Below are 25,628 nucleotides of genomic sequence, written 5' to 3'. Positions count from 1 at the left end.
TCTTCCCTAATCCAGTTTCAACAACTGGAAGGAAAGAACTGGGGCTTAGCTTCTAGTAAGACGATATACCTTTACCAGACAGTAATCAGACCGACTTTGCTACGGGAGAACCTGAAAGGTAGTTCCAGATCGATAAAGGATAGGAAAGAAATGGAGTTGGAGGTAGAGAGGCTCCTCGAGTTTAATGCGATATTTTGTGTCACAAATGGCTCGTGATTTGATGGGAAATCGGGAACTCAAATAGTAATATGCCAGAAAAGACCCGATTTGGAGTAGGAAATTATTAGTTATCATATGGGAAGATTTTCTACGGTTTACCAGGCTGAAATATTTTAGAATACAACAGGTAGATAGAATACTAATGCAGAAAGAAAGTACAGATAGAAATATATGTATTCTAGCTGCTGACCAAGCATGCCTTAAGGCTCCTCAGAATATAAAGAGCTGGCCAAGAAAAGAGTTGGAATGTTGTGAAGCATTTAATAGTCTAGCATCCGAAGGAAATAGAATTATCCTGATGTGAATCCCTGGACACTTGGGTATTGAAGGCAGTGAAAGAGCAGATAAAGCAGCCAAGGCTGGAGCATAACCGATAAGCTATGGACCAGCACATTTCATTCCTATTCCACAGAGCTACTGGAAAGTGGTGACTGAAGGCATAACAGGAATTGAAAATTTTGGAAAAGACCTGCCAGTATTGGGAGGGCTGATTCCCTATTTTATCAAAAATTTAAAATGGCTGTTAAAACAAGAAGATATCTGGCAGAAGGATGTTCAGCAAGGAGTAGACACTGACAGGAGATTTTGAGGGTCCAGAGTGTATGGGTTCGTCTCACTTCTAAATTAAAAACTAATCCTGGGAATGATTTGAGTCAAGATGGAACGTTTCTGGGAGTTTTGTGGAAGAGGCAAATAAGCCTCAAGCTTGCACTCGCATGGGTCAGAGGGAAGGTTTTAAAGACTGCCAATTCTAATATTTTTAAATCATAGTACTTTAAGCCCCGGTAGGACAAAAATTTAGAAACTTTATCTCTATTAGTTATTTGATGCAGCCTCGCAGATCTCTTAACTTTTTCTTGGTAGCTTTCATCAATAAAGTATTTGCTCACTATTCTACTTGCGACTATTTGTGTATTTTTGTTGTGGTATCTTTCCTCTTTACTCTACTAACCTAAAACTTTTTGCTTTAATCTAATGATTATGATACACTTCTTGATCCTTTGTTTTTCTATGACCCTTATTGCTTCTCGATAGCTCGGTAGGGGGCTAAGGAGAGAACATCCACTAAACCACGAAAAGTTTGAAAAAAACCTATATTTTCAATTAAAGGTCGATAACAACAAGCTTTTGATAACACTTGCCTCCCCCTCCTGGGAAAGTCCCTGACGACGCAGAAGATGCCGTTCCCTGCCCCAAATCTCTTGCTTTTGTATATATTTGCTTGGTCAGTATATAAGTGCAACCTTATTTATTCTATTCTGATAGCTGCTACCATGACAATTTTCTCACAGCAAGCTCACTTCTGCCTCGGTCCGAATATAGTCCTAGGCTTCTTAGAAAAATTCTTTTGTTTTATATATTTGCATCAATTTATGAAATAATTTGCTCATGCTATCAATTTACAAAATAAAAATAAGAGCTGACAAAATCAGAAAATTTTGTAAGGCTGCTCATTTTTGCTTCTCATCATGTGTATGCTTTTCAAGTAATGTAAGTTTGCTTCTCATCATGTGTATGCTTTTCAAGTAATGTAAGTTTGCTTCTTATCATGTGTATGCTTTTCAAGTAATGTAAGTTTGCTTCTTATCATGTGTATGCTTTTCAAGTAATGTAAGTTTGCTTCTCATCATGTGTATGCTTTTCAAGTAATGTAAGTTTGCTTCTTATCATGTGTATGCTTTTCAAGTAATGTAAGTTTGCTTCTTATCATGTATAAGCTTTTTATCACCTTTGGCTCTTATTTCTCATTAGCTCTGGTTTATAATACAAATTGGTGAAAAAAATCAGCAATTTTTTGTGTTGCCTTGAGAAACATTCAGGAACTGGGGAATCATAGTGATTTTGGGACAAAATTGCGATGGTAGGCTCACTGAATGGAACTAGAACTGCACCTTTCTTTGGTGAATTTTCCGATTAACTCACCAATAAGGTGGCTAAGAAATAGACATACCTTTAGAATCAGAACTTTATCCTGAATTCAAATATATCATTTGCGTCAGAAATGAACTTTATTCCCCCTACCCCTACATCCCCACCGTGCAAATGCAAATATATACCCTTAATTGTATATATGCAATGAATTTTCTATGATTTTGACAAACTGATAAATCAATTTGAAAAAAAGGTGACATATGAAGATTTCAGTGCGTCTTCGGTACATCAACCCGGAAGTCAGTGATATACAACCTTGGGTATGTATTTGCAAAGTAGGGGGGGGGGGCGAATTCATTTTCAATGCAAATGAATGCTATATTTGGATTCAGGATGAAATTCTGTTTCTAAACATATGTCTATTTTTTAGCTATCTCATTAGTTAGTTAGTTAGGAAATTCGTCCTTTCTTTTTTTGCCATCTGATTCTTCTGTCATCTTAGAATATTACCTTTTCATGTTTCGAATCGTCTATTGATGTAAATAAACCTCAATTCTGTTTTCGGCCACACTAAGAAGTTGCTAGATATCAGCCAGTATTATCAAAAGCAACTAGATGGATTATTACAAGAATCAAAGACACCTTACGACAGTGTATTGGATACAACTATTGCATGTACATAAGTTTAGTCCCGCGTTCCGTAAGGAAGCAGCTTCTTATTCTACCAATAGCCAATTTTTCGAATGTCTTAATTTTCCTAATGTCTATTTTTTCCATAGACATACTACAGTATTGTCTTTGGCGACAAAATCTAGTATAAGATCGATACCTTAGAATTTTGTGGGTCTGAAGTTTGGCAGATATTCCCTGAATGATGTTATTTCAGTGCTACGCTATGGTTGCAAGATATTTTCTATAAAACTTGCTTACGGATTGTTCTGGGCACGCGACTGACTGACCATATCTCAAATAGTGAGCTGTTCAAAAAAATGTGGTTCAATCCCGCTTTTTAGGGCTATAGTGAGAGAATAGGATTAGATGACTGGGACACGATGTGCGGACAAAGGATGATTGCCAAAGATTGTTCTTGTCGGCCAACCGTTTAAGGCCAAACAGAAAGCGGTCGTCCAAAAAATGGGGTGGGAGGATGTCGTATGGAAAGATTTAAGGGAAATGGGAACTTCTTGAGAGGGTGTGAAAATGGATGCTTTGAATAAATTGCGATTTAAGAGGGGCATGCGTAGCTGTGTTGGTCTCAACCAGCATGGCGCTGTAGTGAATTGTTAGCAGTAGGAGTAGTAGTAGTTATGGTAAGGATGGGATGTAGGGTTTTCTTGAACATCTTATCTATTACGATGTAATTCTTCAGCTTATGCTAAACTGCAAGAAATTTTAAAATGACCTTCTTGTATGTTTAAACTACATATATACCATTAATAAACGTAAATTTACAGTTTTCTGAAAACCAAACAAAAGAGTTTATGTCTCCACTTCTTCGGTGTTTTTATGCCTGAAAAGGGTGAAAATAAACTTAAAAAAAAAGTTTATCATTTTTTATTTCACTTTTATTTGTTAAATACTATGTAAAATAATTTAAGACTGACTCTCTGTTGTATGAGCAAACAGAGAGTAACTTTCCTGGCCAATGATTTTGAAAAAGTCTAATTAGGAACAAAAAAAAAGGTACTGACCGCCTGTTTTAAAGTAGCGGAACACAAACAAAACTTATAAAGAAAAGGAGAAAAGATTTGTAACAAAGAAAAAAAGCTTACATCCTTAGAACGTCCATTATTTATTAATTAAAAACAAAACCAGATGCAAAATTTAAAATTGAAGTATGAATTAAATAAATACTAGAAGCTTTAAGGTGTAAGTTCTTCTTTTTTTGTTTTCTTTTGGTTTTGTGTAGATCTGGTGCATTTCTATTTCCATTTATAGTCCTGTAAAGAGTTTTTGTTTTCCTTTTTCCTTTTATTTTTTGTTTTTATTATGTTAGTTTATTTACTTTCTAATACCTTTATTCTTCATGATAATGGCTTTCGGGCGTGGTACCGGTATATTCCGTTTCTACTATGGTTAGTGAAAATAGATTGTTTTTTAAAAAAATGATGAATCACATAGTCTTAGTGGCCCCATAACAATCAAGGAAATAATTTTCAAAGTCAGCCTATAGCGTTGCCTATAGTAGGGGCCATAAGGCTCCAATTTTTTATTATTTTGTTTTCTCTAGTGGCACTTCATCGGGAAGGGCTGGACTTAGGAATTTTGGGGCCTCATTCGATTGGAAATTTAAAGTTTTAGTGCCCTTTTTAAGAGTAAAAGTGATTGGAGGGTAACTAGCCTCCCATGCCCTTTTTCCCCCATAAAAATAAAATAGCTCAACGATCAGGTATCAAACACTCTGTGGTCGACACAATTCCCCAGAGCCCGGGGGCAGGCGCTGTAAGTTATGCCATGGGGGTTGCATTATTCACATGGAAGGGATGCTCGTATAAACTTCAGAGGGGGCTCAATTAATTGGAAATTGAAAGTTAGAGTTCACATTTTAAAAGTCAAAAGAGATCGGAGGGCAACTACCCCCCCCCCTACGCCCTTCTCACCCAAACGCATCCTATCAACATTTTGAAAGATCCATTTTATTAAAAATAGATCATAAATCAGGTACCCTGATAAATCAGGGGTTAACACAACCTCCCAGAGTCCGCGGAAGGGTTGTAAGTTATGCTCTTGGGATATATAAGGCTTTTACAGAAGATGTGGTCGTATAAGCTATGGAGGGGACTCATATGATTATAAATTAAAAGTGGCAAATGGCAACGAGTCCCCAACCACCACCACCGTGTTTTCCCCAAATAGGCCCGATTGAATTTTTGAGAAAGTTATTTTGTTCAAATAGACCAAAGATCATATAAAAAAAAAAACAACTCCGAGGTTTACACAGCCCCCAGAACCCGGGAGCAAGTGTTGTAAATTATGCCCCGGAAGGATATAAGGTTTTTATGGAAGGGTGATCGTATAAACTTCGGAGGAGGCTCATTCGATTGGAAATTGAAAGTTCTAGTTCCCTTATTTAATTTCTTACTAACGACTCATGAAAAATATTTTATTCCAAAAATCATGATTGACCCCTGACAATCATGGCCTCCATGGCCTGACCCACCTCCAAAAAAACAACTTATCAGCGATATTTTATTCTAAAAATCACGGGAGCTAACCCCTGGCCCTCCCTCCATGGCCTGATCCCCCTTCAAAAAACTACAAAAGAAAAGAACTCATTAACGGTATTTAATTACAAAATCATGGGAGCGTCTAATACGCAGTAGACTTTATGCTTTTACCGTTAGGAAAACGGGCAGTACCCAAACTCTTGTTTGTAGTGAAAAGTGTAGGTGTCTTGAACAATCTTGGAAAGATCTAATAAAATTAAACTGAATTCCCATGTTTTTGGAAAAAAATATCGCTAATAAGTTATTATTTTTTGGGGGGGGAGGGGGTCGGACCATGGAAGGAGGGCCCTGGGTCAACTCCCATGATGTTTTGAATAAAATATCGTTAAATAATTTTTCAGGGGAGCACGGAGGTAGGGCTGGGGGCCATTTCGCATAATATTTGCTATATAATGTTGTTAATACATTTTTTCTGTAGGGGAGTCATGGGTGGGGTGATGGCCAGTGGCTAGTTCTCATGATTTTTGAATAAAGTAAATACGTAAAGAATACGGCATTAGACTTTACAGTCTCTACCGGCGGTGCTGATATCCGTTCCTTGTCCCTTCAGCCAGGAAGTTAAATGGGGGGTTGGGGAGCCTACCATCCCGTTCTTTCGCACGCCCTACCTGTTTACCTTCCCCAGATTTTTCCAGGTACCCATTTAGAGCTAGGTCGACTCTGGCTAAGCTTATAGAGTCACACTCCCGTTCCAAACTAAATAATTGGTACACTAGGATTCGAACCCTCGCCCTCTCAGGCAAAGGATCCTGTATCCAGGGCATCAGTCCACTTGGCAACGACGGCATATTTTTGAATAAAATATTGTTAGTAATTTTTTTTCTTGGGGTGGGGGTGTTGGTCCATGGAGGGATGGTCAGGGGTCAAGCCCTATGATTTTTAGAATAAAACACCTTTGAGAAGTCTTTTTTTGGGGGGGGGGATTTGGGCCATGGAGAAGCCATTGCTCTAAAATCCAAGGTGAGGCACTTGTCTCAGATAGACAGCAACAAACTATATAACAGCATTTTGTCGCACAGTTCATGGTAACGAACTGTAAGTAAGGAGCGATACCGCTCAATATTAATCGAAATTCTAAGAGACAGAGTCTCGATGACAATAGATATTGATCGCATCAAAAGAATCACATTTTAATACCGATTTTAAATGTATAAGTTTCATCAAGACCAGTTATACCCATCAAAAGTTACGAGCCTGAGAAAATTTCCTCATTTTAGAAAATAGGGGGAAATACCCCCTAAAAGTCATACAATCTTAACGAAAATCCCACCATCAGATTCAGCGCATCAGAGAACCTTATTTTAGAAGTTTTAAGCTCCTATCTACAAAAATGCTGAATTTTGCATTTTTTGCCAGAAGACAGATCACGGATGCGTGTTTATTTGTTTTTTTGTTTTTGTTTTTTTGTTTGTTTGTTTTTTTCCCAGGGGTGATCGTATCAACTAAGTGGTCCTAGAATGTTACGAGAGGGCTCATTCTAACGGAAACTAAATGCTCTAGTGCCCTTTTTAAGTGGCCGAAAAAATTGGAGGGCACCTAGGCCCCCTCCCACGCTCATTTTTTCCAAAAAGTCACCGGATCAAAATTCTGAGATAGCCATATATTCACCATAGTCGAAAAACCTAATAACTGTGTCCTTAGGGACGACTTACTCCCCCGCAGTCCCCTTGGGAGGGGCTGCAAGTTACAAACTTTGACCTGTGTTTACATATAGTAATGGTTACTGGGAAGTGTACAGACGTTTTCAGGGGGATTTTTTGGTTTATGGGGGAGGGGTTACGTGGGAGGATATTTCCATGGAGGAACTTCTCATAGGGGAAGAGAATTTCAATGAAGGGGGTGCAGGATTTTCTAGCATTATTTGAAAAAACAATGAAAAAATAAGTATAAAAAGTTTTTTCTGCTGAAAGTAAGGGGCAGCATTAAAACTTAAAACGAACAAAAATTATTACGCACATTAGGGGTTTACCTCCTCGTTATACCTCACTCTGTATGCTAAAGCATTTTTAGTAATTTCGACTAATTATTCTACGGTCTTTGTGATTCAGAAGTTATTCTTAAGGAATTGGGAATAAATTTAAGCTTTAGTGTAAAGAGCGAGGTATTGACGACGGTTATACCCCCTCATATACGCAACAAAAACATACGAATATAGAAGTTCGTTACGCAAGTTTAATTCATAAGTCACATATATTTTTTACCAATTAAATATTTGTAAAAAATTAACAGTTCTAGTTGCCTTTTTAAGTAAACAAAAATTGGAGGGCAACTAGGCCTCTTCCCTCACTCCTTTTTTCTCAAAATCTTCTGATTAATTGCAATTAATTAATTTGTAAATTTCGTTTTAATTATTTATGTGAGGAGAAGCAAGATCAAAACATGCATTAATTCAAAAACGTCCAGAAATTAAATAAAAAAACAAGTTTTTTTTAAATGAAAGTAAGGAGCAACATTAAAACGTAAAACAAACAGAAATTACTCCGTATATGAAAGGGGCTTTTCCTCCTCAACGCCCCACTCTTTACGTTAAAGTTTCTTACTGTTTTAAAAAGTAGAGTTAAGAGAAAGAGTCAAGCTTTTAGCGTAAAGAGCGAGGCGTTGAGGAGGAAAAGCCCCTTTCATATACGGAGTAATTTCTGTTTGTTTTAAGTTTTAATGTTGCTCCTTACTTTCATTAAAAAAAACTTGTCTTTTTATTTAATCACACCATTAGATTCATCATATCAGAGAACCTTCCTATAGAGGTTTACTCCTATGTACAAAAATGTTGAATTTTGTATATTTTTTTTTTTTACCAGAAGAAAGATGATGGATGCTTGCTTATTTGTTTGATTGTTTTTTGTTTTTTTTCCATGGATGATCATTTCCCCCAAAGTCACCCGATCAAAATTTTTGAGGATGACTTAACCCACCTCCTCCCCAATGTCTCTGGGTGAAGGGCTGCAAGTTATGAACTTTTCTATTGTTTGCATATACTATTGGTTATTAGGAAGTATATAGACGTTTTCAGGAGAGATTTTTCTGGGGGGGGGGGGGGGGTACGTGGGAATATCTTTTCATTGAGGAATTTTCCACGGGGGAAGGGAATTTTCTATGAAAGGGGAGCCGGATTTTGCAGTATTATTTAAAAAACGATCCGAAATTTTATAAAAAACATATTTTTTAGCTGAAAGTAAGGATTAACATTAAAACTTAAAACAAACAGAAATTAGTTAATACCTCGCTCTTTACGCTAAAGTTATTTTTAGTATTTTAAAAAGAGCTTTTTGTTCTATTTAAATGGCCTTTGTGATTCAGGAGTCATTCTTAAAGAATTGGGGCGAAATTCGAACTTTAGCGTGAAGAGCGAGGTATTAACGAGGGGTGACCCCCCTCATATATGTTATAATTTCTTTTTGTTTTAAGGATTAATGTTACTCCTTACTTTCAGTAGAAAAAAAAATTTATTAATTAAAAAACTTTACACCAAACGCTTTACTGAAAAAAAGACAAAAAACAAATGACCCTGGTTTGTCAGTTTAATTCAAATATACTGATTTTTTTTTCCTGAACGTTTTGATCATTTTTATTTACAAAAATAAAAAAAACTGAAAACATTTGAACCGTATTTGGTTTTCAGTAAAACGCAAATTATGTTCTGGTGTTGAGAAGGCATGGGGATTATCAGCCCTACTCATGTTAATGTTTGTTCGTTTTAAGTTTATATCGGCTATTTATTTTAATTTCTGTTCATTTTGAGTTTCATTTATTTATTGATAGTGATTTTTGGTAGTTTTACGCTTGGAAGATTATTTGACTTTATTTAGGCTGATTTTTGGGTTAATGGAGCTCTTTACTTTTCTTTGAAAAACTTGTTTTGCAGATTTTTTTTTTAGATTAATTTCTATTTGTTTTTTATTGACGTAGTCTTTATCATAAGGAAAAAATAATATCTTACATCTTTTCGGTCTTTTTTCTATAAGAATCTATAGTTTGGGTTGATATTTATATGTTGGAGAAATTTTTTCAACAAATTTTAATCCTTCAAAAACAATATTTTTTTTATTTAATATTATAACTGCTGAAGTTTACCTGGAAAATAAACGTAAGATCATTCCCAAAAGATTGTATCTATGCTCTTTGACAACCTGGATTCTTTCAACATTCTTGATAATAAGAATTATCATTCTTGGTAATTCTTAATAAGAATCAACATTCTTATTATTTATTTAAATTGTAAGAGTAGAAGTAGTAATAGTAGTATCCCCAAAAGTTTCAACTTAATACCCCCAGTCGTTCTTAATATATTGCTGAGGTGTCTTATTGGCAACCGTAAACACAATACCTTTTGGTTTATTTTAAAGCAACATTTAGTGTTACAGCATAATGGTTCCATTGTATAGTTGCGGGGGTTGATATACTCAATATCTCTAAAGACATAATTACTGGACCGTTATAATATGCTGAACTAAATGGCTGTCTCAAAATGTTGATAAAAAAAAACAAGTTTTTTTACTGAAAGTAAGGAGCGACATTAAAACTTAAAACGAACAGAAATTACCCCGTATATGAAAGGGGCTGCTCCCTCTTCAACGCCTTGCTCTTTGCACTAAAGTTTGACTCTTTCTCTCAACTCTACTTTTTAAAACAGTAAAAAGGGCTTGAGAGAAGGTCTGTTTGCCCTCCAATCTCTTTTTACTTTTAAAAGGGCATCAGAACTTTTAGTTTTGAATCGAATTAGGTTCTTTAAAAGTCTATGTAATATGTCTAGCCATTACAGATTGATGCTACCTATGATATTGCTTATATCCCCTTTTGTAAACCTCCATATGTACAGTTTTTCTTGCTTAATTTAAACTCCGCCTAAACGCTCCCTAAAAGCTTCACCTTAATACTCTTAGCGTCATTTGTTACAGTAACTGTAGTGGTAGTATTAAAAGTATTCACATATGTCTTTTGGCTAGTTCAAAAGCCCCCACAACTTACCATTAAAGGTCAAACTTAATAATATAAGTTGTTCTTCAGATATTGCTTTATAACCTTTTTGAAAGTCCACATTCTCATAGTGTGTTTTGATTTAGTTCAACACCTGCCTAAATATTCCTTAAAAGCTTATCTTAATATCTTTAGCTTGTGCAATAGCAATACGTTTTTTCCAACATCCCCTTGAACACACGCTGAAAGTTGCAGCTTAATACCATCAATCGTTCCTGAAGTACTTGTGATGCGTCCGCTTGACAACTTGTGTGGGTATATTGTGTTTTGAATTAGTTCCATGCAGTTTCTATATATCCCAATTTTTTGCCATAGTAGCCTTAGTTTCAATAGCAGTAGTAGCAGTAGAATTAATAGTAGTAGCCTAAGGTCTAGTGGCAGTAGTAGTAACAGAAGTAGTAATAATAGTACCAGTAGTAGTAGTAATATGGGTAGAAGCAGTAGAATAAGGATGCAAATATTTTCTTTTGGTTAGTTCAACATCCCTCACAACTAGCCCTACTAGTTTCAACTTCACACACACCAAACTATTCCTAAGATATTGCTGTTACACACTTTTGACAACCTGCATACAAATGTTGTGTTGTAATAAGGGTCTTATTCTTGTTTTTTTAGGGGTGGGGGGTTTACAAAAGAATTTTTTTGGGGGGGGATGTTTACAAGAAAGACTAAAAATGCATCAAAATTCATTTTTTTGAACATGGATACCCTCCCTGACCCTCTCCGAATACAGCCTTCGTTTTGATTCAGTTTAACTTCCCCCCTCAAAATTCCTTGAAAATTTCAACTTCATATCCTTAGGCATAATTGTAACAGTAGTCGTGGTAGTTGTCTTGATATTACTAGTAACAGTATTGAATAGCGGTAGTACTACTAGCAGCAGTAGTATTATGATATTGCCTTTTCGTCAGTAGAACATCCTTCTCATCAAGTCCTCGAAGCTTCAACTTAATACAATTAGCCATTGCTGTGACATTGCTGATTTGTCCTTTTGATAACATGTATGTTCATTTGCTACATGACATCTTTATCTCAATGATCTTAGCCTTAGAAGCAAAGACATAGTTCCAGCATTTCTATTGGGGGGGAGGGGTCTACATTTGGAGAGTCAAGGGGCATGAGCTCCATAATAATTTTTCTCCAAATTATTGGAGGCAACTATACCTTTTTGCCCCCCCCCCCCCCAAACGACGCCACTGCTTACAAGTAGTTGCAATAGAAGTAGTAGTAGTAAATATAGCAGTAACAGTAGCATTAGCAGCAACGTGTTCATATTGCCTTTTGGTGAGAATATCTTCTCCGTTAAGCATTCTCTGAAAGTTCCAACTTAATACCGAAATTAATTCGTGAGATACGTTATTTTGACAATGTGCATGTGCATAGTGTCTTTTGATTTAGTTCGAATTTCCCCTTAATACTTTGAATGGAGCAGTGTGGTAGTAGTAGTAGTCGTAGTTGTAGCGGTATTGGTACCATGCAAATATTGCCTTTTTGATCATCTCCCTTATCATTTCCTGAATTTTCCAAATTAATGTAATCAGTTATCCCTGTGTTATACCCTTTGATAATCCGTATGCACACAACGCGTTTGATATAGTTCTACACTCCCCTCAACATTCTCTGAAAGGCTCCCTGAATGCCCTTGTCTTCTTGGAAAGTATAGTTCTAACATGCATACCTTTCTCAATAACCTTTCTCAATAGGCATACTATTTGTAAACGATGAACAAATTGCCTAACTTACAGATCTTGTTTTGAGGACCTGGGGGAGGTTGACATCCCCAAAAATGTAATTACCAGATCTTTCAACGATGCTGAACAAAATAGCTCTCAAAATTTCGATCAGATGTGTTTTGGGAAATGATAGGCTTGGGGGGGGGGGGTGGTTGAATGCCCTCCATTCACTTTTTACTCTTAAAAAGAGTACTCAAACTATCAACTTCCAATCAAATGAGCTCCATCCGACTCTACGACCATCCGTTCCATAAAAACCTTATTTTTCCCAGAGCATAACTTACAACCCTTGTCCATGGGCTCTGGGTAATTGTATCCACCGTAAAGACATTGTTATATGATTTGGACTATTAGTAATAAAATGGCTACCTAACAATTCCAACGAATGTGTTTTGGGAAAAGAGGATCTCAAGGGGGAGGGGGCTAGCTGCTGTTTGACTATGTTTTGCTCTTAGAAGAGAACTAGAAAAATACTTTTTCAATCAAATAAGCCTCTTCTAAAGTTCACACCACCACCCCTTCCATAAAAACCTTATATGCCCCTGGGGCATATAAGGTGCCCCACAGTCGTACCCCCAGACTCTGCGGGATTCTGTCAATCTCGAAGTTCTTGTTATACGATCTTTGGAATATTTTTGAAAAAATGGATTTCTCAAAATTTATATCGGATGCATCTGGGGAGAATACGACGTGGGTGAGTGGCTACCCCCGATTACTTTGACTCAAAGACATGATTTCTAGACCTTTTAACTATCCTGAACAAAATGACTATTTCAAAATTTTGATTGGATGTGTTTTGGAAATGATGGGCGTGGGAGGATCACTTTTTACTGTTAAAAAGGGTGCTATCCCTTTCAATTTTCAATCAAATAAGCCCTTTTCGAAGTTTCTACGACAACTCCTTCGATACGAAGTGCCCTGGTCTTAAAAAAATGATTGTGCCTACATCGCTCTTTACTTAGGCAAGGCTATTGTGCTGCCTGTGATTTATCGACTGTTGTAATCAAGTTACTCCCACAGACATCACCAGGAGATTATGACAGGCTATTCAAAACCAAATTTTCGTAAATTTGAGTTGTTGGGGCAAAAATAGAAATGATAGGAATTGCCAGGTTTCAGGCTCTGTTGGCTGTTGTTTTCTAATTAAATATTATTTCATTCTAATTGTAACTTAACATACAGGTAATATTCACCTCCTAAGCTCGCAATCACTCAAATTATGCAGCATAATTTTATGGTAATAGTCCCCCCCCAGAATCGGCAACAAGATTTTTGCTGGATCGGCAGCAAGATTGTTAACAGCAGGATTTTATTTAGTCGTCATATTACATAGTCGTAAAGATAGGCTTATCACTCATGCCCTCCTGTCTCTGAGAAATTTTTTCTTCCAGTTTTGGCGCACAGGCACTGTGGATTGTGTATCCTACACAATCTACTATTCAAGGGTAAGAAATATTTGTTTTGATAAAAAAATATATCTTGTTTTGAAAATTCTAGATATCAGAAGAACACCCAAGTCAAGTGATAGGTAATTACTTAGTTGCTCGAAAAATTGGGTTTCCAGAAACGATTGTACCTGGTGACATTCGAAATGATCTTTACATCAATTTGGTGTCAGCCGATTTCAGTCGGGGATTGGGAAATGAGCGAAGCATAGAAGTTACAATCAAAGTAGTTGACGAAAATGGCAAAATTCTTGAGGTAAGCTATTCAAAATGCAACATTTTTTTACTATTTCCATTAAAAGCACTTAGACATGCCTTTTAGAATTTATTTTTGGCAAGACTTAAAAATATCCAACAGCTGACTATTTGAACATGGAAATGCACGTTTTTGGATGATAACACCCATCTCTTCTTGAAAGGAATTTGATTATGTTTACCAAAGTCATGGCTGCTGATGTTCAAACATATGGATTTGTTTAACATGATTAGAGGCTGTATTAACACAGAATGATTTAGATAGTTTATCTAGTTGATGTTTAAGGAAGTCTGTGTTTGTGAATGCTTTGGTTATACTTTTTACGTTATAGAAGTATGAAGTATAATAAAGTGTCTGTTTATACTTTACCGGGCCGTAATATTCTGTTTGGTGATTGTTTTCAATCTTAAAAATTGTATGACCCTTTATAAGTTTTTGGTTCACCTCATCGTTAAATATTTAATCACCTCTCTCTCTCTCCCTCTCTCTCTCTCCTTCTCTCTCTGTCTCACTATCTCAGACAGAAAGAGAGAGAGAGAGAGAGAGAGTGAGAGAGAGAAAGAAAGAGAGAGAGAGAGAGAGATCAAATAAATGCATATCCCTACCTTTCTACCGAAATCGGTTATGGTGGTTTTGAGGGTGTGTGTTCTAGGGTCCCAGTGTCATATTTTGTTATTGGATATCAATTAGTATGCAATATTTTAGCTTAATCAGGCCACTGAATTCGATTGAAATATGGATTACAAGGTTTTTAGCTCTAATAATCAGACGAAGCTAATAAAAGTGTTTACAAATTTGTTTACAGAATGTCACTTGGGTATCCTCGATTTTGAGGCATCCTATTTTATCATATTTACAGTTGCTCCTTCATATTTACTCCTTCTCTCTCTGTCTCACTCTCTTAGACAGAAAGAGAGAGAGAGAGAGAGAGAGAGAGAGAGAGAGGAGAGAGAGAGAGAGGAGAGAGAGAGAGAGAGAGAGAGAGAGAGAGAGAGAGTGAGAGAGAGAGAGAGAGAAGAGAGAGAGAGGAGAGGAGAGAGAGAGAGATAGATAGATAGATAGAGATAGAGAGAGAGAGAGAGAGAGAGAGAGAGAGAGAGAGAGAGAGAGAGAGAGAGAGAGAGAGAGAGAGGAGAGAGAGAAGAGAGAGAGAGAGAGAGAGAGAGAGAGAAAGAGAGAGAGAGAGAGAGGGGAGAGATCAAATAAATGCATATCCCTACCTTTCTACTGAAATCGGTTATGGGGGTTTCGAAGGTATGTGTTCTAGGGTCCCAGTATCATATTTTGTTATTGGATATCAATTAGTATGCAATATTTTTGCTTAATCAGGCCACTGAATGCGATTGAAATATGGATTACAAGGTTTTTAGCTCTAATAATCAGACGAAGCTAATAAAAGTGTTTGTTTACAGCATTTCACTTGGGGATCATCGATTTTGAGGCATCCTATTTTATCATATTTACAGTGAAAAATTGATAGGACTGCTTTCCGCCTCTTATAAGTTGTAATTGATGAATTAGTTACCTAGAGTTTAATTTTAGAATGTGCTTCACGTTGGATGTGAGCAGGAACCGAAGTCGTTGTATAAAAGTGTTGTCTATTATCACGATGATAAGCCGAAGTGGATTGAAATTGTCAAAGTGGTTATGCCAACTGAAGAATTTTATAATAGTCATTTAAGATTTACATTCCGTCACAGGTAAGGAGAACTAAATTACGTAGAACTAAGATACTTGAAAATAGAAATTAATGCAATAAAGGTTATTGTTAAAAATGATAATCGTTATTTTAAAATTGTTTTCAATGAATGAAGAAATAATATTTGATTTATTAATAAATAATAAAAAATAACCTTTTTATCGATGCACTCATTCTACTCAAAATAAGGTTGAATTAAAGTTTAATGTCAAATTTGGATATTTATCAGTGAAAACTGATTCGCAAATTCAAAACTTAAAACGATCAATAATTGAACCTTTGTTGCGAAGGCCACATGAAGTGTTGCAATAAAACCGACCTAAGGGCCATGTTTGTGGTGCAACGCTATTTTTCGGCTATTTCATTCCTTCCTGGACAAGAACTTGTATGTTATGCTAAAGCCATGGGGGCTGATATCTACCATTTTAATGGAAGTGAATAAAAACAATGACAGACGTCGGATTAGGAGTAGATATTCAAAACTATTGCTCTAACCGGTTGAACGGGTTGTTTTACACCGTCCTGCCAGCTTTTATGGTATTTTGGCTGATGACCGATGATTTTGGAAACCCTATCCCGCCCCCACCATTTCTTGAAAAAAAAGGTGCAGAGTTAGGGACAGTAACTAGATTAATTATGTTGGATCCAGTACCCCTTTCTGATGTCTTTGATGACAAGACTTATGGACTCCCTTCCTCCTTCACAGATCTCCTAGTCAGCACAGATCTTTGAAAAGACGTAACTAGAATATAAACTCTTGCTGATTCTATTTGAGATTTGACTGTCTCTTTTGGTAGATTGAGCAATAACTTGAGCTAAGGATCTCCTCTTACTTGCATAGGTTTGATTGATCCTTGACTCCGAAAGACCCAAAAGAGGACACTAGCTCTTACCTGTTATCAAGTCTGTTCACATTCAACAACCTCTTCTGAAAAGTGTCCTGATGCTAAGAGTTTTGGGCTTTCTTCCAATATATCGGTCGAATTTGGTCCAAATCCCAGGAAGGCAAAGTATGGGAATTAGCTCCTGCTTAGCCTAAGACAGTAGCCTGGCTACAGAATCTGTCTAAGACACCAGCCTCTACTAGTTACCAAGTTTGATTGAGATTCAGTCCCCTTAGAAGTTGGATTTCTTTCGAATATTCAGAAGACACGGCCGGGGTATTTACTGTAACTCACACCAAGTTTGATTGAGACCTAATGTCCTCTTCCTGTAGATGTTCTGATGCCAAGAATTTAGAGACCAACCTCCTACCCCTCCCTTCACAAAGGCTGTACCCTGATTGCCAAAAGTTAAACCAGGACACTAGTTCTCTCGTCCAAGCAATTTTTGTTAAGAGCCAGCAATTGCATGTGTTAGATGTGTTGGTAATAATATTCTGTAAAAAAAAAACAAAAAAAAAAACTCATTTCTCTGACATGTAAATTGGATCGTACCCAGACTTGTTTTGGTTGAGTTCTTGGCCCAAGATAAGAATGAGTACAGATTTTTGGAAACTTTCAAAATTGAACATTTTATTAAAAGAAATTAAAATCAAAATATGGGATTTTGGTATCCTTTTCCTCAGATTTATTTCCGTGAAATTTACAAGAGATGCATATAAGGCTAGCACAGGATATTTAAATGGTTTCTAGCCAGGCCTCTTATTCTTTTATTATTTTTTTTCAATTGATCATTTTCTCCGTTGAAGAAAAAAGCATTGTCATGTTTTTTTTGTTTTTTTTTTACAGAGCTTCAAACGAGAACAAGGACAAGCAAGACAAACCTTTTGCTCTTTCATATGCACGACTTATTCAGAAAGACGGAACCACTTTGAAAGATGGCGTTCATGAATTGATGGTCTACAGGGTGAGAATCTTATTATTTTTTATGCTCTACTCATATTTTATTTTGTCCGACTCTTCATGCCATAAGTTATCTTATGATACTTCATAGATATCGAATACTATGCTATCAAGATAGGTAAAAAAAATGGGCTGTCTAAACTAAAGAATTACGTTCAGGTTTAATTAAGATGGAATCTTGGTAGCTGGAACTTTTTGGAGACTTTTCTCCCATTTTTGCAACACCCAGAATTAAACTTTTATTAATTACATTTAAAGGGATGTTTTGATTTATTTCATCAGCTGCTATAGATATAGCGAAGATGAGATGTGAAGTATGGACCTTGATTTAACCTTGAAGTCATTTTTATCTTTGATTTGTCCTGATCCTAGCTATTATCATAACCTTGGGTTATAACCTAAGTAGCTTGCACCTCGTTTTCTTTAATCTCTTGCAAAAAATTACTGCAATATCCATGAAATTCTAGTTGATAAAGATTGACATTCTCAGTGAAAAAACAATAAGCATGGGAAATAGATTATTACCATCTATCTCTTAAATTGGTAAACAATAATACTGATACTATGATATACTGATAAACTAGTATTAATACTGATAAACTTTCAACAAACGTCTTCTCTAAACATATGTTGGGCTCCTACTTTGCCTCAATAAAGTTAATAAAGTTGTTCTAAAAATTTATAAGCTGTTTTCTCCAGATGACTTTGTTTTCTTTAGTAAACTGGAAAAGAACTTCAGCTTCATTTAACCTTTTTTTGAAAGTCAGCTATGTTTAACCATTACCCTTGTAACCTATGTACTAAAATTGCTGTAAAGTCAAAAAGACGAAGTCCTTGCGTAAGTGGGACAAACTTTGTGGTATGCACTGGGTAAAAACGTTCCCTTTCGGGGCTCGATCCTAGGCTTTTTGTCAAATTTTCCAATAAAATTTATGCAAATTATGGCTGAAAATGCGAAATCTATTACGAATGCATCTGAATGAACCGCGCAGTAGCGACGATGGAATACACACCTGCACATAGAGGACGAGAAAAAGGGAATCTGCTCAAGATTAATCTGAAAGATTTTCCACTCGGTAAAGCTTGGAAACTTTACCGAGAAACTTGGAAGGTGTAACTGAAAACTTTGTTCATTTGCAACCCCCCCCCCCCCCGAAAAAAACGTGCTAAAATTGAAACCAAGATTATGGTCATCAGTGAAGTTCCCGAGAAGCACGCAAAAAGTCAGTCTATTGAACATTTGAAAAATCACAGTAAATTTGTTTTCGTCTCAACTTGAATTCGTTGTTTTTCTGAAGATGCAAGAATTGTTCTTTGTAATTTTTCCTGTTTGATCAGTGCTAAAATGATTTTGTAAATCTTGGTTTTCGGCCGTTTTTCTGGTAGGCCCTTGGCTTTTCCTTGGCCCTTGGTTACTTTTTGAACGCTATGTGACTCTTTTCTTAATTGTTTTCCTTTATGCTTGACAATCATTCAATATTACATCCTCATTCAAGCTCATGTAATGAATAAGGAATAGCAAATTAGGAATATATATTATTTGAGTATTACGAATACATCAACGTAGGGCCATCGAGAACCAAGACTGGGCCCCAAGGACAAATGCCCCCACCCCCCCAAAAAAATTAGGTATGGGCACTCATTGACGAGTCAGAAGATTCCAAGCTTCCAGCCAAATTCATGGCTTTTAGTAATCCTCTCCTTGTACTGCTATGGACGTTTTTATAAGCTCCGTGTGTTTACATCGGGCTGTTTTGCTATTAAATACGATATGGATACCATATAAATTTTGTATGTCGTTGTATCAGATTATGTTAAAATTCGATATTGATGAACAATAGAGTTCAGTCAGAATAGGTGCAAATTCTGTCCTTTCTCAGACTTTTCTACTACTAATAAAACTGTTCATTTCCTTTTTTCTCATTTTTGTCATAAATTTGTGTTTTTGGATCTTAACAATTATCTTCATTATTTTTAACCATTTTCACAGGTTGATGTAAAAAATTACAAAGAGGGAGATGTATCTTATCTGTCGCTACCATCAAAGCGGTGTGAAGCAACGGAATCTGTTTCAAAACAGATAAGCACACTTTCTTATAGCCCTAAGGATTCATTTACAGTTTCATCGTGTCTATGCTCAACCAAACTCACACAGAATGGTAAAAAGTATTTTTTTTTTCCTCTTTCTTCTTTTTAACTGACCGAAGAAAAAGTATTATCTTCGTAAAATAAGAGGTGTGGGGTACACATGAAAATATTGTAATTTGAGATATTATAGAGCTTTATAAAACGATATTGTTTTAATAAAAGAAAACTTTCATTTACCCTTTAGTTAAGTTTATTTTTGGAACAAAGTATTGTTTAGCAAGTTGACAAAATGGCATAGCCACAGATTTAAAGTTAATAGGTCTACGTACACTTAAACAGGCGTAAAGGAATAATGTCATATTTGACACTCATAATGTGCCTCCTGTGGCAGAAAATGTAAATAGTACAAAACTGAAAAATAACCTGACGCGCAATTCAACAATATATGTATTACTTCGAGATATTCTACTTTTTCCCAAAATATCTGACTTTTGGTGTATTATAGCCTTTTATTTTCAAAAATGTGAAACTCTTTTAGAATTGTTTTTCGAATATTGGACTATATGCGAGGAAGGAAAAAAAGCTCTTTCTAAAATATGTTGCGTTACAAAGGAAAGAAATGCTATGTTAACCCATACCGATTTGTTAGTAATTTTGTCGAGGGATAGTTTTTTTTTTTCCAGCATTTGTTATTTTAACTTGCTTGACTTTGGTTTATACTGAATTCATATTTTTGTTTTTCGTTTTTTCTGCTTCATGTGTCTTTATTCTTGCTCAAATAATTTTTTTATCTAAATCTATTTTTTATACATTTTGACAAAGCTGTTTGGTTGATGTGTGACTTGTGAAGAGTTTTATGAAATAAATGATCATTTTATGCTTCCTAACGTTGTAAAAGAAGGTATTAATGATTTTCATCCATTTCATATAACTTGCCGTTAAAATGGAATTTAGGTGATTTGGAATTGGACAGGTGATTTTGGAAACCCTACCTTGCCCCCACCCCCCACTTCTCGAAACAAAATAGAAAGCCTCAGAGTCAAGCACAGAAGCTAGAAAGGTCCAATTACGTTGGAACCGGTTTCCCTTTCTGGTGTCTCTAATGACAAGACTTAGGGACTCTCCCTCCTTCTTTACAGAGGTCTAATCGGTGGTTACGAATGGTTAATACGAATAGTAATTGGTCATTGAAAACCCCCGGTGAAAGATTTTCAACATTGGTGATTTCAATGGCTTACATTTTATTTCAGCTGAATATCATTTTTAAGGGGCTTCATGCTCTTACTTGAATTCTCAAAAAATAGTATCGTAATTAGGAATTACTGGCTAGTTGAATTTGACTAAAAATTGTTTTTTTTTTATAATGTTGCGTTGGAAGTATTTGTCACTTTATAGTTTCTTTAAAAACCTGTTTTTTTTTAATATTGATTGCAATGGGCCGTGTTTCGCTGTTTATTAATTGGCAGCTGCGGTTACAACCGTGATAATGGCTTTTTTTGGTGACACAAAAACTGGAGTTTTAAACCATAAGAAAACAACGTAATACGGATCTAAAACTCGATCTCAGCAGCAAAAACTCGACACAGGAGTCGGAATTCGATTCCTTTGTTAAGGTTATGTGGAAGCGACCCCATAATCATTCAAAAAAGAAGAAGGTGAAAAGAAAACAGCGTATTTTCTGTTTTGTGGGCCCTTCTATAGTAGTTAAGTCTCTAATTTTCAAAAATTACTGGGGTATTATAAAGTAATAAAAAGCAAAATAATTACTACCATAAAAGAATGAGAAATAACGGTAATCTTTACTTATTTGCTTGACATAAATGTCTCGTACTTTATTTTAAACATAAACTTAACCGTTTCTAAGACCTGTTAAATTGAACAGGACAGACTAAACCCCAAACTTCGACCCAAAGCCCTCATCAATGCCACTGCCACCGGCACATCAGTACCCATGTGATACGTCACCGTCATCAACAGAATAAGTCAGAAATGCACTAAAATCCTTCAAAAAATACAAATTCCCAGGCGAGGACATCCTGCTTGCTGAAATTTATAAAGCAAGCCCAGCGCTTGTGCTAGCCCTGACAGACCAACTTTGTAAATTTTGGAGTGTTGATTATGTTGCCTATGACTATATTACCGTCGCATATAGTCGCATATTTCTCGACTATATTACCGTATTTGACTCTATACCCCGGCCCAGTCTGGTCCAAACAACCAATGGGTTTTGAATTATTCAAGTAGGAACCGATTCAGAGTGTTTTTCATTTTTGAAAACACTAGTGTCAAATGCCCGGTCACTTAAGAGCAGAATGGAAGAGGTCGAACTATGCTTGAAAAATGAACTTGTTGATATTGCTTGTATCTGTGAATTGGTCTGTGACTGAAGACTATGTTTCAATTGATGTATTTGATACAATTTTAAACCGAGAATTACACCCGATGACATTGCAATAACACCTGGTGGTGATGTCGGTATCATTTGTCGATCATCTGTGAAAAATCAGCAGAGTCCTCAATTTCAACAATGTACAAAACAAACACAGTTTTAAAGTCTTATGGTTGTATTGCAGGCCTAAGATGCCACCTAAGGAAGTGGCATCACTGGTGATATGTGTTGTTTATCATCCACCCTGTGGCCCTTATCGTCGACACGATGTGACTTCCAGCATTTTGCTGGCAATGCACGATATTTTTATCCTAGTGCTGGTATCATAATGTACGTCGATTTTAATGATTTGGATCCCAAATGGCTTAGCAATTCTCTGTCACTCAAGCAGGTTGTCAATGTGCTATTAAGAGGCAACCGTATTTTGGATCGCATTTTTAGTAACTATTCTGATTTTTACAATACCCCAGTTACAATACCTCCTTTAGGTATGAGTGACCACCTCTGCGTTGCTTGGGTACCTAATCATTTTTTTACAAATAGACAAAGAAAGTGTGATATATAGGACATACACTATGAGCGCGGGCAGTGGAGGAAGTCGGGGGCCATTGCCCCCTCCGAAATTTTTGATCATAAAGTAATTATAAGGAAACGAAAGGAAAGAGAGCAGAAATAGGAAAAACCATGGAAAAAATGTGTGTTGCCCCCTTGTTGGCTCCCTGCCAATAGATTTCGATCTATATTAAGGAAAATATGAGTTCTAATTTGTGACTGAGTTACCCATTTTTAGTTTTCCACGAACATTTTTCTATATGATTTGGTTAGAGTAACAAAAAAAATCAAGTTTTTCATAGTAATGAATAGTAAGTAAATAACGATCCTTGTCAATAACGAAAGTATAACAGCCTAACTATTGATAACATTCAATCAAAGAATCAGCTTTTTATGGTGGTCTTAAATATGTATTTGTTTATTAATAATTAGTACAGTTGTTAGTACAGAAAAAAATTCGTATAGTTGTTGAAAATACAAAGAAAACAACTTAATGAGAGGTAATCTCGGTAAAAATATGCCTTCAACATTTGTTTTCATTACAAGAGTACCCATGAGCTGATATATAAAGCTACTATAATCAAAAATGTTTTCCCTAAACGGAATGCTCGGAATTTCTGTATTTTCCCCCTGAGCGGATATGATTTTTGTGTATTATTATCATTTGTTTTTCCAGGAGTGATTGTATTTATCTAGATGTCAGTGTGAAAAATATCTATTGTTTTACAGTTATGAAGTATAAAGGTGGGTTTTTGGTAATCAAAATGGAATTAAAACTATTGAATTAAAAATTTGTATTTGATTTTTTAATCTTAGTTTTAATGTTTTACTTTGGACAAAGTACTTAGATAATGCGTTACTTTTTATAAACACTGAGTCTAAAGGCATCAAATATTTTGGTGTTTGATAACCAAGTTCAAAACTGTCGATACTCTTAAAAAAATATCCGTCCAACGCTTCGGTATTGCTCAACAGAACTAAATGCTAGGAGTTTCTATCTTAGTTTTTGTAAGTAGGCTATTGTTTTGTGTATTTTTTTGTAATTACTTACTTTTTTCATTTTTATATACTTTTAGTTTAATTGACATACTTTTTTTATTGCTTTTAGAAAAAATTTTATCTCTAAGCTTCATTAAATTAGAATAAAGTTTTTTCAACTGAAAGTAAGAATCAACATTAAAACTTAAAACGAACTTAAATTACGTATGTGAAGGGGTTGCCCCCTCTTCAACACCTCGCTCTTCACCCTACAGTTTTTCGGCACTTTAAAAAAGTTGCCTATTGTTCTAATTAAACGACCATTTTGTTTCAGGAGTCGTTTTTAAAGAATTGGGATAAAATTTAAATTTTAGTGTAAAGAGTGAGATGTTGAGGAGGGTACAACCCCCCTCATGTACATAATAATTTATGTTCGTTTTAAGTTTTAATGTTGATTCTTACTGTCAGTTGATATGAACTTGGTATTTTTTTAATTTAGTTTCTGATTGTTTTTAAATATGACCAGGACACCAGGCTCCACCTCTACGTAAAAATTCCCCTCTCCACCAAAAATATCCCCTGAACAATTCAATCCTGGTGAAAATTTACCCCTGACAATTACCCTTAACATCTCTACACGTAAAATTGAATTGGTAAAGAGAAAGAAAGACATATAAAGAATTTCGTAAAGGAATTCTGGCAAATTCACCCAGCGCAAGATTTTCCCTGAAAATTCCATCCCCTGGAAAGTTCCTTCTCCATGGAAAATTCTCCCCCTGCAAATCCTTCCCGCCGTCCTCCCCACCCGAAAAATGTATGCATACTTCCCAATAAAAAATGCAACACCTAAGCAATGGGCTAGTTTTATAATTTAAAACCTTTCCCCAGGGGCTGTAGGGGGTCATTTTATCTCCACGGACATAGTTATCGAGCCTTTCAACTATGCTGAACACTTCAACATTTATCTGAAGTCTCATGAAGGGTAAGAAGTTTGTCCATTGAAATGTACTTTTTTAGGAATTTACCTTACCCCCACCTAAACAGTGACTCAACCCCCTCTCATTGTAGCTGATACGCAATTACAGATCACCAAACTTAGCCTAATTTCATTACAAATACAGCGAATAAACTTGGTTGGATCCACCGTGTGGCATTACTTTTTTTGCACTTGGGAAGCCGAAAATATAGTTATTGATACTTTTAAATATATTAGCTTCTCATAATTTTAAATTGATTGCAAATTCGTCCTCTTCGGGTAAAGTCGTAGTTTAGTGCCCTAATAGGGCAGAAAACAAGACTTTCCCTGACCGAATCTGTATGATCACTTAAAAAAGAGGTTAAATTTAAGTTTTAATTAGCTCCCTCTCAATTATCTAGAACTTTCGGTTTGATACAACCACCCGGGGAAAAAAGCAACACAAATAAACATGCATCGACGATGTTTCTTCTGAAAAAAAAGCGAAATTCCACATTTTAAAGATTTTAGCTTGAAACCTCTAAGGCAGAGTTCTCTGATATGATGTATCTAGTAAAGGTATGTTCAATAAGATCTATCGATTTTTGGGGGGTGTTTCCCCTCTTTTCAAAAATCAGGCGAATTTTCTCAGATTCTTGGTTTTGGAAAGGTAGCAGTAAACTGAAAGAATTTTATATATCTAGAATCAGCATAAAAAGCCAATACTGCCCGTGTAGCAATTGTCATGATAATTCCATTTTTAGTTTTGGTGAATATTGGTCCAATTCACCTTCCACTTCCAGTTTTTGTCACTAACTATTTGATAAGATTCTTTTGTGACGAGAATGTTTTTTAACCTGTTCATTTTATTTAGTTGAATATGACAAAAAAAGAATGGGGGTCAATTTGACAGCTGGATAGTAAGTTTAATTTTTGTTTTTCTTTTTATATTCTATTTTTTTTTAATGCCTGAATATATAATGGATATAAGTCCTGAGGGAAAGAATTGTCCTGCTATGAAAGAGGTACATTGTACATGGCCGGGATAAATCAAAACGTGGTATCTATGCAGGTAGGATGATTATTGAGTATCTCTACTCTTTCTGTAACCTATTTTAAGGTGTAAGATATTGTATAAAGGCAAGTCCCAAGGAAGTTTCATGAAGCGGTTCAGAAAAATACTGGTAAAAAAGTGACCAAAGTTGAAGTGAGAGATGATGATGACAAACCCGCTGCTCTTAAGTGAATCTAATGATTTTTAACGTGAATTTGCAAAATTAATCTCTCTGCCAGATCAATTCAATTGACCTAAATCAATTGATCTCTTTGCCAGAAATCCTTTTCATTTAAAATTTACGATATTATATTTCATTTTGCATGCAATTTAATTGCTCTTT

General features: G+C 35.8%; 1 protein-coding gene across 2 annotated transcripts in view; it reads left to right on the top strand.

The window, feature by feature from the left end:
- Window positions 1–25,628, top strand: part of LOC136025148 (dedicator of cytokinesis protein 1-like) — a 132,537-nt gene that overhangs the window by 34,424 nt on the left and 72,485 nt on the right. For both annotated transcript variants that reach the window (XM_065700899.1, XM_065700897.1), the window contains exons 8-11: window positions 13,523–13,726; window positions 15,269–15,426; window positions 17,156–17,273; window positions 19,260–19,428. In XM_065700899.1, coding sequence (XP_065556971.1) covers window positions 13,523–13,726; window positions 15,269–15,426; window positions 17,156–17,273; window positions 19,260–19,428 — 649 coding nt within the window. The remainder of the gene's footprint in view (window positions 1–13,522; window positions 13,727–15,268; window positions 15,427–17,155; window positions 17,274–19,259; window positions 19,429–25,628) is intronic.

Source organism: Artemia franciscana, chromosome 3, assembly GCF_032884065.1.
Source record: "Artemia franciscana chromosome 3, ASM3288406v1, whole genome shotgun sequence".
Lineage (NCBI taxonomy): Eukaryota > Metazoa > Arthropoda > Branchiopoda > Anostraca > Artemiidae > Artemia > Artemia franciscana.
This window is presented reverse-complemented; position numbering and strand designations above follow the sequence as displayed.